Genomic DNA, 20,015 nt, shown 5'->3' with positions numbered 1-20,015 from the left:
TCTATCGAGCATAATCGCACTCGATAACGCAGCCCCACTCAGTCTCCGATACCCAAGGATTCTTACTTGGGTTACCCACTGACCCAGTATCTTCAGTAGTACGGGCCCAATACTACCAACTACACCGCATCAGTATTCACCCCAAGTCCTCCTCCCCAAACCCCGGATCCTAAGTACTCTATTCTTGCCATGCACTAGCTACCCACTCACTCTCAAAGCACCTCATAGAAGCAGGTTTCCCTAGACTAAGGCATCACAAATCATGCCACTCTAGTCCTAATATGAATACCTAGTCTACTAGCATGCGTATCATATCATACCATATCATATAACTCATATTGTAAGAGTATTTTGGGGATTTTACCATTCGGGCGCTGGCTGACCGTACACACTTCTTCTCCTTTGGTTGTTTCAAAAATCACTTATCAAATTTTATTGATTTATTAATTAAAATTCCCTCAAATCCCCAGTTTGAGTTTAGTTACGCCCGAAGGTGTACCCAAATCCCTCAAACCAATGCTCTGATACCAGCTTGTAACGACGTAAATTTTAAAACCAATTTTCTCATTTTTGCAAACATCAAAACATCGATTAATATTTTAAATTCAAACGTAAACAATATTGTCACAACCGAATACATCACAAAGATCATAAAATAGTTTTCCCCCGATAATGTGTACGATCATGCCGACGCCTTCCCACGGTCCTCGCTGGTACCTGAAACACATAACACAACATCTGTAAGCATAATTGCTTAGCGAGTTCCCCAAAATACAACCTACGCACATACGCCTTTCCAGGCCCTGACCTTCCGGTCCGTGTGTCTCAGGGGACTTCCGTCCCGACTGGGTAAACCTTCCGGTCCTACCCACGTCAACCTTATGGTCCACATTACAACGCCTTCCGGCCCATAACATATTCGCCTTCCGGCCCATATCAAGCATATCATACTTGGCACATATAACGATTAACTTATCACACATAATGCATATATCTCATATCATATTTGACCTTCCGGTCACACAGTCAAACCCTTCCGGGTACAGTATAGTGAGAAGACTCACCACGTATATCTTGATAACTCGCGAATCCTGGAAATCACTCATGCTCGATCCCCCGAGCTATAATCCTCCTATAACATCATATATCTCTAATTAATACTTTTACCACTAAGGTTGACTATCCCTATCAAGTCAACATTGGTCAACGGTCAACGGTCAACTTTGACCGGACTCGGCGAGTGCACTAGAGCGACTCAGCGAGTCTAAACATTTTCACCAACTCTCTAGGATTCTCTTTTGACACGTCGAGTACTCCCCTGACTCGACGAGTTCCACCTGGCATGAATCGCGGGGCCACCGCGACTCAACTCGCCGAGTCGCAAGGACAACTCGGCGAGTTCCAGCTCGACTTAGTCCACCTGTCAACCCTCTCTAACTCTCCCTGACTCACTGAGTCGACCATAACTCGGCAGGACCACTCACTGAGTGGTTAGGGACAATCTTCATGCTACTCGTCGAGTCTGTTCTTCAGACTCGGCGAGTCCATGCCATGCATCAACTCAATCTTGCTTTTGAGGTCAGATCCACTCCATCCACTCATAGATATGGCCCTCCTAAGCTCATTCATCACGTAAAGTCACAGTCTTGGCTACCATGCAACACCCATAAGGCTCTTTTTGGAGAAATGACCTCTAAGATGGCAACCCTAGTCTCCAACCCAAAAGGAAGGACATAAAGCATAGCATTAGGGACTTTCTGGACCTGCTAAGGTCCAGATCTAGGTACCATATCCCCATGGGACCTCTCACACTTCAATTACAAAGCAAACAAGGCAAGAAGAAACCCTAGATTTGACCATATCAACAAAAACACAGAAATAAGCTCTGAAAGATACCTCAAGAAGCTTCCCCTGGTGAAATGGAAGTAGATCCAAGCTCCCCAACTCTTCTAGCTTGACTTTCCCCTTCCTTTCTTGCAAATACACACAAATTTGGTGAACAATGGCCTCTTATCTCACTCACAGGAACCCTTAGCTGCTTTGGTGCTCTCAAGGATTAAGGTAGCCGCAATGAAGGGCCATAAGGTCCTTTAAATAGAGCTTGGGATCGGGAAATTAGGGTTTCATTAAACAGCGCAGACTCGCCGAGTCCAGGTGCGAACCTGCGTCCAGAACCGCGATCCTAATCGGCGAGTTTGAGCTCCAACTCGCCGAGTCCCCTCACAAAACACCAAAAATACATGAATAAAAGATACCTGGAAATCTGGGCTGTTACATGATAGCAAGTCTTAATCACGTATGATTGATACTGCAATGTATTGAATTCAACTTGTATTCCCCCCTAAAAGTAGTTAAAAACATTTGAAAGGTTAATTAAGGGGTATGAACTCATTGTTGAAGGTAGGGTTTGAGTATGTGATCCGAATGAGTGTCGAGTGTTAACGGATGCTCTAAACGCGAGTAGTCCATATTAATTATATGGTAACACATATATAAGTTAGAGTTAAGGTGTTTCGTGACTAAACATAATGGGAAATCTCTCCTAAAGGCTTGGAATCACTAGGGCTAAGTGTCCCGTATTATATACTCGATGATCTATGTAAGTTTAAGGCTAAATATGGGTATTAGGGTGTGTGTATGGCCGTAAGGGTGAGTGTGTAGCTAGGGTACGCGACCAGATTTGTGAGTGAGGCTGCACACCAGAGTGTGCGGCCGTACACTGCTTGCTTGAGTCCCAGTCGTTGAGTGTGTGGCCTTACTCTCACTTTGGAGGGTATTATGAGTGTGTGCGGCCACCTGATGAAGGTGTGCGGCCGCACTCCTTCATAGGATGAAGAACATTATGATTTTGAGGCTTGGATTCAAGTATTTTACCCTCTATGATAAGCTAATTGATGGTGTTCTTCACGTTTTGGAGGCCTTCTAGGTGTTCTTGGGTGGTTTTCTAGAGAAAGAAAGTATAGAGAGAGAAAGGATGCAGCCAAAAAGTGAATGGAAGAGGGTCCTCCACTTTATATAGGGTGGAGTGTGAGGCTGGAAGGGTTTGTGACTGGGTGTGCGGCTGGCTTGGCCGCACACACTAGTGTGCGGCCGCACATACCTCTCTTAGTGTTTTTGGCTGGATTTTGTAATGCAACACCCTTCCTAATCCATCCTAATGTCCATATCTATGATGTATTAAGCCTAAAACACTAGCGCAGACTCAATTTATTATTAAAAGATGCTAATTTCACTTTAATGATAGATATATGGATCAATTTCATAACGTAAAGGTGTCGGGTTGTCACAATAATCAATTTCGGCCCAACTAGGGCCCAAATGTGGTTTCTTGGCCCAAAAGAGCCAAGTTGAGGGGTTACCAGGCCATTAGGCCAAACAAGAGATTTTTAGCCCAATAATATGTTTGAATCGGGAAATCAGGGTTAAAGCCCAAAGTTGAGTGAATGCAGCTTAATAGATTAGGTTTTAAGTTTACACGAGAAGGTTTTAAGTTAAAAAAAATTCTAGATGTATAACTGATCTAGTATTGAAGTTTGATTTACACTTAATCATAGCGTTACATAGTTACATATAGATCTATCTTGTATATGACTAGGAAAAGTCTAGCCCAAAAATGCTAGTTGTGACACAATCGATGAAGATGACGACGTTGTGGGTAGGTGGAAATCGAAATCGATGAAGATGACGATGGTTTCAAGATGAACAGAACACAAGCCATAGCACCGCTCGGAGTTCGTGGGTAACAAGTGTTTTAGATCTGCTACCTCCTGAGAATTGACAAGCTTCGTCTTTTAGGGTTAAGGTTTCGCTGCTAGAGCTTCGACTTGGTGACGTTCATCTTTTCTGTCGGTGGTGTTCATCTTTTTTGCCGGTGGTTTTCTGGATTTCCGACGAGAGTGATGCTTGGGGGAGGGAGTAAGGGTGGTGACGTTCTCAGAGAGAGAGAGAGAGAAAGAGAGAGAGAGAGAGAGAGAGAGAGAGAGATTCTTTTCTTTTTTTTTATTTTTATTTTTTAGTTAGAGAAATAATTAAATAACAAAAAGAAAAACAAAAAACAGATAGAAAAGGACAAAATCGACATTTTATAAAAAATCAACATAAAATAGACCAAAATAGCAACAATGAAAATTTTTGGACTATTAGTACTAGTACAAACTTGTTTTGATCCAAAGTAACAATTTTGAACATAGGATCATTCTTGCAATTTTGTCAATCTAAATCATAAAATGATAAAAATAATAAAAATAAAATAAAAATAGTATAATAATAATAATAAATAGGGAGGCCCAAGCCGTTGGACTTGGTACACACAAATCATTTTCATCACGGTTCTTATTGTTTTGTTCCCACGCGCCAATAGCGAATCGCCAAAACACAGATAGTCCACTCAGTTTTCAACCTTCTAGTTTTACCTCTGTCACTCCCGTCTGAAACTACAACGTACAACCCTCTCTGTTTCTGCTCCTTGGTATCTCCGCCCCTGCTACCGCCACTATTTATCGACCTCTCTACACTTTCACCTCTCAAATTTCTTCGTCATTTGCGTCTTCAGATACCACGCTCGAGGTATGTTCCGTACTTTTCCTTCTCTTGTTTTGGTGTATAGTGTCATCCGCCTTTGATGTCCTCTTGCGATCACTTTTACTTATCTCTTTCGTCTCTTCTCAGTGCACATTGTTGATCGGCGAGACTCCGATTTGGATTCAAACCTAGGACTTTTTGTCTTAAGAATTTGAGTTTTACATTTAATTTGTTTTATCCCCCAAACTTGACTTTTACATTTAAGTTGCTTTCAAGATATTTAAAGTATTAGAACATGCTTGCTTTTGTGGGTTTTTGACTCTGATCATAAATAGCCTGGATAATTCGTGTCCTGTTCCCACTTTCACCAACTTTCCCCCTTCCTCGTTTCTTTATGTTACAGTGGAAGCTACATGGTGCTAGACACTGAGTCTAAGCTATATATAACCTGTTGGCACTGACAGCTTTCATTAACCAACGGCTTAATTAACCAAGCTTCTTATAGTTACATATATGCTACACAATTAGATAAAAATATATGTACTAATGAGAGGCTCCTTTATCATCTAGAACTCATGCATTTTCCTTGTTGTGTGTGTGTGTCATGAAAATCATATGTTAATAAAGAGTTTTACAGCGAGCTTTAATGGTCACCTTTCATTAACTATGATGATTAGATTGGGACAACGGCTGAAATAATACTTTCCATTTTAAAAAGGCAGAGTAGTTATCTTTGCAATTTAGACAAGTAATTGTGAGGGAAAGACATATATATGAAGTATTAGAAAATAGTTCACGTATACAACTTTTGTAATGTTCCTTCCCTAATCCCTATCAAGAAGCTCTGTACCAAACGGGACGGGTGATGCTTGTTATTCAAGGCCATATGAGAATCTACAATGTGAGTATCCAACAAGATATGGATAGTGTCACTAGTGGAAAAGGAATAACTGAGAGAGGTCTTAAGTTTAACTGGGCAATGCATCACCTTTCCTGCTCTTCTGACATTGTGATTTAGGTTCCCCCATGTTATGCTTTTTACATGATATGTATACGTTCTTGGCCACATAAAGATGGCTATGTGAGAACAAACAACCACAATGTCTAGTAAATAGGTAAAACAATTTTTTTTTTATAACTAGTGATCTCGGTATCATCAAACACAAATAATACACGGGATTGTGTATGTGACGCTGAATGCTAGTCATACCAAACCTCTAGCTAAAAAGTCAAAGGGAACCAAGATAATCAAATCTTTACTCGAGATGGTGATACAGAACTTAAGATCATCCAATCCAATTATTATCATTCACTTGCAAAAAACTCACAACTGAAAATCCAAACTGTTTTGAATAACCAACCTATGGGTTGGGGCGTTGGGCTGGTGTTTGATTTCTAGAAAAACCCAACTTTTAGGCTCACTTTCGTTTCTTTTATACAAAAACCAAACCCAACTAAAAGATCCAAAACAATGTTGTTTAATTCATTAAATATTTTAATAGTTAAAAATATATCGAAAATTAGAATAATGGACTTACCCTTATGTCGTGTTGTTCTTGCATTATTTTTTTTAGTAAATTGCTTGTTTTTTTTGTTAAAGTTTATAAGCATGGTAATGAGAAATATTAAAAATTAAAGAATAATAAAAACCAGAAAACAACCTTGAAACCAAACATAATTTGGTTTTACAATGTGACACCTGAACTTTTTGGTTCAGTTTCTCTTTCAGTTAAAAACCGAACCGAACCATGTACAATTGCATATTCTATTTAGCAATATTATTTTTTGTTAAGTTGAAGGAAGTGACTATAAACTAAATAATAGCTGATCACAAATATACAATTATCAATCACAAGTCCAAATTTCCAATCCAGCAACCAAGCCAAGGGTAAAAGTAAAAAAGATGATCAAACCAGCTTAGCAGATTACGACTCGACACAAGGAAGGAAACAAAAGGATGAATTTGTGTTCATTTTATTTATTTATTTATTTTCCGATTGACTCATTATATGAGGCAGGCAGGCAGGCATAGAGGTGGCAATCGTGTCGTGTCGTGTCGAAACACTAAACGGGTTGAAAGTGCTTGACCCTAACCCGACCCATTTAATTAACGTGTCGTGTCGTGTTAACTCGTTTATTTTCGTGTCGAGTTCGTGTCGGGTTTCGGGTTAGGGCTATAGCTGGAAATATGTCGTGTCATGTGAGGTTAAAAGATTGAGCATGTTGAAAGAGTAGAAGTTAGGTAGGTAGAAAGGAAAAGCTAATACTTTAGAGGCAAAATAGTTGAAGTCATAGCAAGTTCAGATGAAAAAATTAAAAGAGTGGGAGTTGGGGAGGCGGATGACAAAGGTCATGAGGATGCGAGAGCGGTGAAAGAGACTGGGTAGTTTGGGAGAGAATAAAAAATTGAAATGAAGTCTTGATCTAGATGGCTAAGTCATTTCAACATTGCAAAACAATTTAATTCGAAGGCTTTTTTTACTTATGGTTTTAATTTTGTATCTCTCTAGTTTGTTTAAATAATTCAAAAATATTTGCATATAAATAAACGGGTCATTTTCGAGTCATATTCGAGTTGAAATTCTCAACCCTAACCTTACCCATTTAATTTTCGTGTCGTGTCGTGTCAACCCGTTTATTTAAACGGGTTGAAATATCTTACCCAAACCCGTTTATTTCGTGTCGGGTTTCGTGTCGTGTCAATTTTTGCCACCTCTAGGCATGCATGTTTATGAAGTTTTACGCTAACTGGTCCAATTTGATTGCAGCTTTCTTGACAAGTGAGTTGTTGTTTGAGTTTTTTTAAGGGTTGTAAGAGAAAAATCTGGAGATGAGTGCGTATATTGTGGGCGTGTTGGCTCCTGTTGTATTGACTCTTGCCCTTCGGAGCTCTAGAAAAGGAAAAATGCGAGGTGTGGCTGCTACTGATGTGGATGGGGAAGGGGAAGGTGGGTATGCTATCAGAAACTACCGGTTTTCATCTCCAGTTGAAACAGCATGGGAAGGGATAAAAACTCTTGCAGAGCTTTTTGAGCAGGCATGCAAGCAACATGGCGACAAGAATCTGCTTGGGACACGAAAATTAATATCCAGGGAGACACAAGTAGGTGCAGATGGGAGGTCATTTGAAAAGCTTCATCTAGGTGATTATGAGTGGATGAGTTATGGTCAAGTGTTGGAAACTGTGTGCAATTTTGCATCTGGATTGGTGCAAGTTGGGCATACAAGTGGAGAACGTGTAGCAATCTTTGCGGATACACGGGAGGAATGGTTTATTGCACTGCAGGTACGATTTTCTACTAAGTAAGTTATAAGTAACCATCATCATATCTTATTATCACTTATCCTATTCGCCTATTCCTATCAACCAGGCTTGTTTCAGGCGCAATCTCACTGTTGTCACCATGTATGCATCTTTGGGAGAAGAAGCCATCTGCCACTCATTAAACGAGGTATTTCCTCTTCCTCCTTTTTATCTTTTTCATATATAAAAGAAAATCAAATAAACAATCTTGGAGAACTCTACTCCTTACATTATTTTATTTATATATTTAATTATAGAAATAAGCAATCAAACTTAATAAGAGCTCACTAAAACCTAAAATACAATTCATTACATCTGTTGTCTCATAATAGATGCATTTAATCTTGAATTTTTCATACTCGTAGGATGCTAACTAAACTCCTACTTGGAGATAGCATTCGAGTGTGCCCTTAGGACATGCTTCTAAATGGTATAATACCCTCAGTTATGGAAATACGACTCCTACAATTTGTCTCATTCTGTTGATATATATATATATATATATATATATATATATATATATATATATATATATCTTCTGCGTGAGCTCATTATATTTTTTGGATCATATTAATATTTATTGCATGGATATAATTCCTCATTGGTTGGTAACGTAACACCATGAATATTGCTAAACTTATGTATCATTAGGTTTTCAATTGTGCTTCCATTTTCTAGACATTGAATAATAAAAAAAAATTGAACTATTAATTTCTATTTATCTTGTTGATACATCTAGTATATGCTTTTTCTTAATGCTGAAAATGAGGTACTATGATTTTGGTCAATCAAAAATACCTGGAACGATACACTATGAAACTTTATTCTTCTATTCCCAAAAGGGTGATATATATTTGGTTTCGTGGCACGATCAACCTTTACAAAATGGATATATGAATTCCAAATTTAAAGAAGATAGTTAGTTACATCTGAAAAAGTATTGTCAGAGTAAACGATGCTCTAGATGATTACATTTCAAAATGTTATGTTTTTCAGACCGAGGTTACTACTGTAATTTGTGGAAACAAAGAGCTGAAGAAGCTTCTAGATATAAGTGGACAAATAGACACAGTAGAACGTGTAATATGCATGGATGATGATATGTTGATCGATGGAAGCAGCGGTTGGAAAATCTTATCTTATTCTGAAGTAGAACAAATTGGCAGAGAGAAGCCTGTTGATGCAGATCTACCACTCCCAGCTGATGTTGCTGTCATTATGTATACAAGTGGAAGTACTGGCTTACCTAAGGTTATTACAACATTGCAATTCTCATCATCCTTAATATTTTTGTTTGCCATTTTAATTAGGAATGACAATGTACTTTGTGTATTAGCATCATCATACTTCGATTTCTTTCTATTACAACACTGTATTTCCACTTTATATCTTATTAAGGCATTGTACTTTCATCATGTTTCTTGTTAGGACATTATACCTTGAAAAATCTACCAATTTTAGCATTGTAGTTTCAATTTTTTCTTTTGACACCTTACTTTGAAAGATCTATCCAATTATAGAAATGAAAATTGCTTTGTTTTTGGATTACCTTGCCATTATTGGGTAGAGTTTTTAAAGTACAATGCTGTTATAGGAAGAAAATGAATGTAATTTAACCTTTTTAATTAGGTCTAAATGCGAGAAACAGCAACACACTTTCATTTATTTCTGTATTTATATCATTCTACTTTCCTTTATTTCTATTACAGCATTGCACTTTCATTTTTTTTTTCTTATCAAGACATTGTACTTTGAAAAGTTATCCAAATATAGCATTCTACTTTCAACTTTTTTCTTACCAGGACATTATACTTTGAAAAAAGGAATCTATTCAATAATAGCGATTAAAGTTGGCTTTGTATTTGGATGACATTACTATAATTGGGGAGATTTGTATAGTACAATGCTGTTATAGGAAAAAATAAAAGTAGGATGCTATTATAAACAAATATATTAAAGTACGTGGCTGTTTCCTGCCTTGAACCCTTTTAATTATGAAATTCTTTAATATAGTGCAATAGATTATTCTCCTATCTAGTTTTGTAAAGGTGTTGACTGTTGAGTTAGATGATTGAATTGCCAAACACTTAATCAATCTACATGGGGCTTGAACGCATCATTTCATTAAAAAAAATAAAAAAATAAAAATGAAAGATTATTAAATTCTGTGTAAGTATGTGATACTAACTACATTGTTTTGGCATTATTACTTTTGTAGACGAGTATTGTTGAAAGATTGGTGAGTATATAGTGTTTGGTTTTATGCAGGGAGTAATGATGACACACAGCAATGTTTTAGCTACAGTTTCTGCTGTGATGACCATTGTGCCTGGCTTAGGAGGGAAGGATGTTTATTTAGCCTACTTACCACTGGCACATATTCTTGAACTTGCAGCCGAGGTATAATTATAATCTTTCCAAAAATAGTATGATTTCAATTTGTGTATATTTATTATAAGGAACATTCATTTTTTTTTAAAGTTATTAAGGCGTTGTACTCTGAAAAGTTTACCCTGTTATACCGATATATATTTTTTAAATTTTTATTGGGACATTCTACTTTAAGAAATCTAGCCCATTACAGGTGTGAAAATTGGTTTGTATTCGGATGAGAGTTGAATGGTTGGTGTAATAAGAATAAATTATGGAAGTAGATTGGTATGTGTTTTAACCCTTTTTATATTTGATGTGACAGAACCTGATTGCAGCTGTAGGAAGTTCAATAGGTTATGGATCCCCTTTAACTCTTACAGATACATCGAGCAAAATTAAGAGGGGCACAAAGGGAGATGCATCCACTCTAAGGCCAACATTAATGGCATCCGTTCCAGCTATTCTTGATCGTGTTCGAGATGGTGTGCGCAAGAAGGTTGCTTAAAATTTCATATCATTGCATATTAAATTCCAAATACAAAATTATGTCCAAATAAAAAATAAACATTTTTTTAAGACATGATCTTCTACTAGTATTTTAAATGGAACTTGGCATTTTCCAATTTTGTTCAAATTTTTTACACCATACTGAGTTGGAAAATGCCAAGTCAAAATCTAGCTAAGTGTGTGTGGTTAGAAGAAAAATTGGAAAATGGAAGAGGAAGTGATGAGGAGAATTGTGTGTGTGTGTGTGTTTCAGGTGGATTCAGCAGGAGGAATATCAAAGAAGTTGTTTGATCTAGCGTATGGTCGGCGGTTGTCTGCAATTAATGGGAGTTGGTTTGGGGGATGGGGATTAGAAAAGCTTCTGTGGAGCTTTCTTGTCTTTAGAAAAGTCCGAGCCATCTTGGGTGGTCGTATCCGCTTTATTCTTTCTGGAGGTGCCCCTTTGTCTGCTGATACTCAAAGATTTATCAACATTTGTCTCGGGTCCGCTTACTTATCTCTCCCCTTGCAACAAATATATCAATTCCAACATTCTACTTTACCAATAATCTACCTCAGTACATTACAGAGTAATGAATGTCAACCAATTTTCCTAGTTATTATTGGACAAACAAACTACAATTCTAGTATAATCGAACCAATACCTTTGCAAACTACAATCAATGCCTTAATAAGAAAAGTAATGGATACACTTTACTTATTCCAGAAGAAAATAAGTTACTTGTTTTTTTGTTCATTACACTTTGTAATAATAGAGTAGAGAAGGGCAGTTAGTTAAGTGAATTAGAAGGGATGGAAGTAGGTTTCATAAGTAGAAGTTAGTAGTTAGTAGATGAGAAATATCAAATTCATAATCATGCCATAGCACACACAACAGATAAATGAAACTATGTTGCTATTTCTTGTATTCAACCCTTTTTTTGTTCATTTTACAAGTAGCTTCCATAAACCCTGTTTTTGGACAAGTTCAGATTTAGCCTCCACTTTTTATCCAATTAGCCACTCTTTTACTGATTCACCTCTAATACTTTTTATTGACCATTAAAGAAAAAAAACCCTGTTTTTAGGTTACTCGATTTCTGAAAACAAGAAAATAGAGAAAAAACAATGCACTTTCACAATTTTATTGATTTTGCTACTGAAGTATTATTTATTTATTTATTTTTAAAATAATAGTTCAGTGGCTTAATCGATAAGATGTTGTACGTTGTGCTTTTCTGTATTCTGTGTTAATGTAGAAACCTTTTTCTCTAAAACAGTAAAAAAAGAGTACAGAAAATAGTGAAGATAAAATGGTGAAAGTAGTAGTGGTTTTCTGTATTTTGTCATTTTTAAAACAGAAGGTTGTAAGGTTGCTGATGGATGTATCAAGAGTAAATTGCAGTTTTTATGTTTTGTTTGTGAGTGTAAGAAAAATAAAGAGTGGACATGAATGATGAGTTTATTTTTTGTTTCCATGATGTTAGAGCTCCAATAGGTCAAGGTTATGGTCTAACCGAGACTTGTGCTGGTGGGACATTTTCTGAGTATGATGATACATCTGTTGGTCGTGTTGGTGCACCCCTTCCTTGCTCCTATATCAAGGTAATATTTTTGAAAAACAAAAAATCATATTTCAAATTTTCTTGTACAAAACATTATACTACCACCGTTTTTACTTTTTATGTAACACAAATAATCAAATTTTTTCTACCATTCAAAAAATGATTCTGCTCTATTTATTTATATTTGAATCACATTGCTATAACTGTAGATATTTTTCAAAGAGAAATCCTCTAATAGGAAGAACTGGAAGTAGGATGCTATTTCTTGCATTTAACCCTTATATTTATTACTTAGACCTAGTGTAGTCTTTCTTCAACACCATTTCATTCATTTATTTAGATACACATAGAATAGATTCTAAAGATTTTTGTACTTTTATATACTCTTCGACTTCTTACGTTATGAGTTGTAGGATCTTATTATCTCATTAGTGATGCTGTAAGTGTTGGTAACATTTCACATTAACATGTGTACACATTATGTTGATTGTGTGTGTGTGTGTGTGTGTTATTTTAAAATCAGTATATTGTGCATTTCAAATGGTAGTTTGATCAACTAAAATAAAATGTTAAAAGTCTGTTGCTATTCATATATGTTGCATGCAGAAACAGTCATGATGAATATTGTGATTTGACAGTTGACATTGACATTGATGTTTGTATTATTTATTATTTATTACTTTTGTGTTGTGCAGTTAATCGATTGGCCGGAGGGTGGTTACTTAACGAGTGATTCACCTATGCCTCGTGGGGAAATAGTGATTGGTGGGCCAAATGTTACTCTGGGTTACTTCAAAAATGATGAAAAGACAAAGGAAGTATACAAAGTAAGTAATAGTATTCTTTCTTAATTCCTGAAATTTTTTCATCAACTGATGTGACCCAATGATATATAATGTAGACGCCACATCAGCATGCAAATTTTTTGACTTATATTTTATCTTTTTTTGAAAAAGGTTGATAAGAGAGGGTTGAGGTGGTTCTACACGGGTGATGTTGGGCAATTCCATAAAGATGGGTGCCTTGAGATAATTGACCGTAAGAAGGATATTGTGAAACTTCAACATGGAGAATATGTTTCTCTTGGAAAGGTATAATATACATTTTTTTTTCTGAGTGCTTCTAATTACTTACATATATTTACTATGTACAGGTTGAGGCGGGTCTTAGTGTTAGCCCTTATGTGGATAACATCATGGTGCATGCCAATTCATTTCATAGTTACTGTGTGGCTCTTGTGGTGGCTTCACAGCCTGCACTCGAATCTTGGGCTTTGCAAAAAGGTATCAACTTTGATGACTTCACAAGTTTGTGCCAAATGGAAGAAACCTTCAAGGAAGTTTATACTTCCCTTGTAAAGGTAACTAAAACTACACTTTTTTATTTTGGCTTGTAAATATAATTCTGTTTTTCTCACTTCTTAATCCTTCTCCTAATTTATTTGTTGGCTACAATTAAGTACCTACTTCCACTTCCATTGATTTTTTTTCTTTTCTTATATTCTACTTTTATTTCTTCATGTTACAATATTCTACTTTATAAAATCCACCCAGTTAATGCCATCCAAGTACAAAGCTACAGATTTTTCAAAGTACAATGACTTAATAAGTAAAAAGTTTAAACTACAATGCTGTAGTGGAATTTTAATTTTCTTCTTGTTTGTGCAAAGCAAAAGACATGAATGCAAAATAATTATAAGATAATATGTACAGGCTGCAAAAATAGCAAGATTGGAGAAGTTTGAGATCCCTGCAAAGATCAAATTGCTTTCTGAAGCATGGACTCCTGAATCTGGACTCGTTACTGCAGCACTAAAACTCAAGAGAGATGTCATCAGAAAGACATTCAAACAGGACCTTGCTAACTTCTACTCATAACTCCATTACTTTCTTTGTTTCTTTGTGTACAAGCTTCTCTCCCCCATCCCATCCTTTCTTTTGATTGATTCTACTTGTTTTCGTTAGTTGTTTTTATGCTAAGTTTTCTACAATTGTATTTTCCTTTATCAAGAATTTTATGGGTTTAGATTTTAATTTTTGATTCGTTTAAACGTTTACGACCCATACTCGTTTACTCTTTTATTAAAAGGGTTGGGTATGTATCAATTCCTTCACTTATAACCTGCCCACGTGCGTGTGTGTTATATATATATATATATATATATATATATATATATATATATATATATATATATATATATATATATATATATATATATATAGGTTTAGGTTATTTTGTTTCTACTAAAAGTTGTATGCCAGAATGCAAAGATCTGGATTATCAGATGAAATAGAATCAATGGTCATGATTTGAGGGTCCTTGATAGTACAATATGGTAACATGTACCATATAATCATACAAATTTCAGCATAAGGACATTTTAGTCAATTGAGACAAATTTAAAAAAGTAAAAATCAAATTTATGGGATAATTAATGATTTTGATTTAAAAAAATCTGATTTTTTCAAATTAATTCAATTTCAAATGTAATTTGTAAACATAAACCGATTTTATTCTATCAGAATGTTATTTTGTTACAATGATATTCTGTAATTCTGTCAGAATGGTATAAAACTATAAACATAATATTATAAAAACATATTATCAAGATCAATATTTTTTAGTGAATACAAATTTTATATAAGACGAAGTTTAATAGTTTAGAATAAGTAATTACATTCATTCTTAAAGAATACAACTATGAATATAAACTACATTCATTCTTGAAATCTCTTGCAAAAAAATATCGATATTCTTGAAAGAATCCTCATTCATTTTCTTGTTTCGTTTCTAGATGTTTTGTATATGTTTGACCTCTAAGCCATTTCAAAATATGGTATTGCATGAGAATGATTTTATACAAGGAGTTTTTTCCATCAGGTCTTCAAGCCATTATCCAAGCTATTTCTATCATAAATTCATTGCCAAATATTGTGTAGTGTGTAACAACCCGAAATTGTTCGTCGCCAAAACCCGTTCTACCCGAAAAGTCGCCGTTATCAAATTCGTTCCGTTTTTCTCTTTTGGGTTAATTATTTAAACTTATATGTTTATTTTATTTTAATGGGTGTCTAAATCACCCAGGAACTCATGTTATTAACCCAAATCATTTATTTTCATAAGTTTTAGAAATGTCCCCGCCGGGTGACGGAAACTTAATCGAGTGCGACCAAAAGCCGCGTTTAACGTCGGTATCAGGTAGAATTCCACCGCGTACAAGTTTTAAGACCTATATAAACGTGTTTTAGCATCCATCTGAAGGTTTTTCCTTCTCTCTCTACTCTCTCTCTAACCCCTCTCCTAAATCCAAGTTTAAGGGTCCAAAACTCAAATTTAAGGCTTCAAATCTCTAAGGTACATTCCTTAGCTTGTATTGTAACCTTCTTAGCCTTCAAATCTGAGTTCAAATCATGAATTATGACCACATTCATGAGTTTACGGCCATGGAGTATTCATGGGCCGTAAACTCATATTAAGTGGGTTTTTGAGCCCTTAAACCCCTCCTTGACAAGTTTGGGACTTAGATATAGCTTAATGGCTTAATGGAATGGACTCTAAACAATTAAAACATGAACTTTGTGAAGTTTGAAGGAGTTTACGGCCAAGGATCATTCTTGGGCCGTAAACTCATTAAACTAGGGTTTTCATGCCCTTAAACCCTTCCAAATCACTCATATGTCTTAGTTATGAATTATAGAACATAAATCTTTGCATTTGGACACATGAAACACAATTTTTGGGGGACTTACATGAGTTTACGGCCAAGGCTTGTGCTTGGGCCGTAAACTCCATAAAACATGGTGCAAATCCATTTCTAGGGTGTTTGAAAGCCATCCAACACCACCAAAAGCCTTGGAATAAATCAAAGGACCAACCAAAAATAGTTTTAAGGCTTTACAAACATCAAAACCCCACATTTGAGAGTTTACGGCCATAGAACATGTCTCATGGCCGTAAACTCATAAAAGGGTGTCAAATGATGCCCTAAACTCATTTCTAGGCTTGTGGGAATTTTTAAAATCACATGTGATTAATTTTAACACCTTTAAAACACTAAATCAAGGGGATTTGAGAGTTTACGGCCAAAGATCCTATGCCTAGGCCGTAAACTCCCATAAGTATTGCAAATGATGTTTTTAATTCAATCCAAGCCTTAAGTAAAATTAATCCAAGCATTTCCAAGTGTCCATATCCATATATGACCCAAATTTGCACCATAAATCACCCTACCATGAGTTTACGGTCGTAAACTCATGGGGAATGGGTGTATTGGACCAAAAACTCTTGTATAAGTTTATTGATGGGGAGTAAACTCAAGTCCCAAGCCCCTCGCATCATTACATGTCCTTAAACGCCACCCGGGTCCCTCCAAACACTTGTATCGGAGTGTTATCACGACTTGAAGCATTTGTCCCTATCCAACAATCAATCTAAGTCCTAATTAGATACAAATGTGTATCTTTACATTATAATTAGGAACCTCGTGTGTTTACAAGTCCCGGATCAACTCTTAGCATCCAAACCGTCTCATATCTCGTCCGGTGAGTTCATACCCCTACGGATTTTTCACTGTTTTCAATGTTTTCAGGGGGGGAATACAAGCAAACTATAATTGTTTTCGAATCATAATATTGATATGTTTCAAAGAATATCTGACAAACTTATAAACTCTTTTACTCCTTATGTATTTTGCTGAGCATAAGGAATGATTTATCAATTACAACTAAATGGATTTTAGTTAAGGAAATATCAAAACTAATCAAATTATTATGGGAATAATTTGGGGTCTTTACTGTTCTTTCTATCATGTACTTATATCTATATAAAGTTATTAGATAAACTATGTCTGATTCAGTTTATCTCCGTATCATTTGAATGTATTGTCAGATAATTTCATTGTATGTATCTATGTTTACTATACTATGTTTCATAATCTTCTGTATGTCGATATCTTATGAGAACCTTGTGAATGGTTTAGTACTGGTTTGTGAGATAGTCACTACCCTTTATGGATGATCAGTAAATCCTCCCCGGAAGTGTCACCAGAGTCTCCTGGAGGGAGAGCGCGGAATTTGTGAATAGATCTATTCGGGACTAACAATCTCACACCTTAACTGCTAGCTACAGTTAGGCGGGCACGCCTGGGGTGACAAATTTTTGGATATCGTTTCGACGTCTGATAAACGTCAAGGAGGTCACGTTGTCGTATTAGCATGGTTACCCGACTCACAACATGTATTAATATTAGTTCATTCACAGTTTGGGTTTAGAATCTATATCTCTTTCGGGATAGTGATCCCATGGTATTATCAAACTATTTTACATCTAGTTCGGGATAGTGATCCCATGGTTTTATATATATATATATATATATATATATATATATATATATATATATATATATATATCTTATACGGGATAATGATCCCATGGTTTCGTATCAATATCATATACGGGATAATGATCCCATGGTTTTGTATCTATATCTTATACGGGATAGTGATCCCATGGTTTTGTATCTATATCTTATACGGGATAGTGATCCCATGGTTTTATACCTATAACTTGTACGGGATGTCTTTCCCCATGGTCTTTAACTATATCTTATACGGGATAGTGATCCCATGGTTTTGTATATATATCTTATACGGGATAGTGATCTGATATGTGCATATTTAGTGTGTATTAAGTATAGTTTTTTATTCATATATTAGCTAAATTGTTGCATATTATGGACAAAAGGTACTTAAAAGTGTTAAATTATGTTTTTCAGTCCAAAGATGAAGCTCGGAAGCGAAAGGAAGCAAGAGAAGCGGTTAGGAGCTCGAGAGTGGAATGAAGAAGGAAAACACTTAAAAAAGGCTTCTACTCGTCGAGTCGAGCCTGGACTCGACAAGTCCGGTCGAGGAATCAGAAGGATAATGATTCGGAACTCAAGATAGTTATCGCAATACGGAGAATGTGAGAGGGACTCGACGAGTCACCACCTGACTCGACGAGTCGTAACGCATATTTAAAGATAACTCAACAGATCGAGAGAGGAGAATTCTGGGAAGTTTCAGAAGTGCTTTGCTGCGAATAAGAAGCTAGAAGAACCCTAGAAGTCGACCAAGGAAGCTAGAATTCAATTCCAGGAGTAATTAAGGCACAATTTCATCATTCTACTTATTCCTTTTGTTTTGTCAACATGATTAAGCAACTTGAACTTGTTTGTTTGCTGTTATTTACCTTAGTTATGAACTAAAATCTTTAGACTTCTGTTTGGGGATACAAAGTTGACAATATGGTTTGATTGATTGGTAGGATTAATTCCAAGTTGGTGAATTTTTGTTATTTTAGTTTGCTAAAGAACCTTGTGTATGAATGATAATTAATTTTCTGTTAATAGGAAGATAATTGATTAGCATGAACATCTATTGATTATCAACCTCATATGATATGTGACCACTATACCATATGTCTAGAATTAATGAATATGAAACTAGGATTAATAAGGAAATTGAGTAAATTCATGAGCAAGCTTGTAAGATGACCATCAAACAAGAGGTTAGTTAAGAATAATAAATTAATTAGCTATTGCAAGTCTAACTTAACCCGAATAATTAATCTAGTAAATATAATTAAATTAAGCAATTGGCCACTGTTTGAGTTAGTTTATTTGCTAAGGATTAGGGTAGTGAACATGAACCTAATCACTTGAATCGGTAACCAACGAAAGAATTAATCCATTGCACTATTACCTTAAAATCAACCATAGAGTTAACCGAGTTGAACTAAACAGAAGTTTCTTTCCTATTATTGAATCTAGTTAAATTGTTATTTTCTAGTTTTAAATTAGTTATAGTTAGTAAGTTTCTAGTCTTGTAAAACTAGAGAAAACCCCCTATTTTCTTAATCAACTTAGATAGAATTAGTTTTTAATTTTATTTGCCGTTCCCTGTGTTCGATACCCTGCTTATTTAGCTATACCACAATTGATAGGTTCACTACCTTTTGTGTGTTATTTGATAATTAAAGTAGGATTAAAACTAAGTGAGTTTTACACACATCAAGTTTTTGGCGCCGTTGCCGGGGAACGGTTCTAAAATTAGCATTAAAATTCTAATTCAATCGATCCTTTGTGTAAGATTCATCTTACACAAAGTTAATTTCTGTTTAATTTTTGCTTAAGTTTTTAGGTGAAAAAAAAAAAAAAAACACCCCCTGATTTTCACTTGAACTCGCCGAGTGCATTCGCCCCGACTCGGCGAGTACAATGCTGAATCAGATTTATTTTTTTGTTCTTTTTTACGCGTTTTGTTTTGTTTGTAGTTGGTTCATGACCCGAGGATCTGCTACGCCTCTAGTTCCCCCTCTTGAAGACCCGGAAACCGCATTGAGAAGAAACAAGGGTAAAACCGTTGGAGAAACCGCTTCTTCAAAGAACTCACCACTCCAAAACCTAAAATCCGTTTTTAGCAAGAAAAGGAGCAGCAAATCAGGAGCATCCAGTGCATCATTGACAATCGAAGACCCGATCCAAAAAGACATCGAGTACGAGACCGAGGAAGAAAGCGAGCACACATCCGAGTTTGAAGATGATTTAGCCACCACTACGGCTAATATTGACGAAATCCCCAATGGGGAATGGAAGAAGAGGATGCGTGATGACACCGACCCGGGACTTGTGCAACCCGCAATTCCCACTACCGCTACGTTTGAACTAAAGGGCCATATTCTCGCTCAACTCAAGGAGATCCCTTTTCACGGGAGAGATCATGAAGACG

At 35.9% G+C, this 20,015-nt stretch overlaps 1 protein-coding gene across 2 annotated transcripts; it reads left to right on the top strand.

Moving 5' to 3' along the window:
* The first annotated feature begins 4,348 nt into the window (after positions 1–4,348).
* LACS9 (long chain acyl-CoA synthetase 9) lies at positions 4,349–14,282 on the top strand. 2 transcript variants are annotated; one of them, XM_078992104.1, is made up of 12 exons: positions 4,349–4,566; positions 7,329–7,807; positions 7,893–7,973; positions 8,822–9,076; positions 10,094–10,225; positions 10,521–10,694; positions 10,959–11,188; positions 12,172–12,289; positions 12,945–13,076; positions 13,206–13,340; positions 13,403–13,609; positions 13,962–14,282. In XM_078992104.1, the coding sequence occupies exons 2-12, from the start codon at positions 7,352–7,354 to the stop codon at positions 14,124–14,126; spliced, it is 2,085 nt and encodes a 694-aa protein (XP_078848230.1). In that variant the 5' UTR covers positions 4,349–4,566; positions 7,329–7,351; the 3' UTR covers positions 14,127–14,282. The 2 variants fall into 2 exon arrangements, with proteins under 2 accessions (XP_078848230.1, XP_078848231.1); XM_078992105.1 differs by having other exon boundaries at positions 7,290–7,807.
* Positions 14,283–20,015: the final 5,733 nt, after the last annotated feature.

Source organism: Lactuca saligna, chromosome 4 (assembly GCF_052625555.1).
Source record: "Lactuca saligna cultivar CGN05327 chromosome 4, ASM5262555v1, whole genome shotgun sequence".
Lineage (NCBI taxonomy): Eukaryota > Viridiplantae > Streptophyta > Magnoliopsida > Asterales > Asteraceae > Lactuca > Lactuca saligna.
Note: the sequence above shows the minus strand (reverse complement) of the source record. Positions and strands in the feature narration are given on the sequence as shown.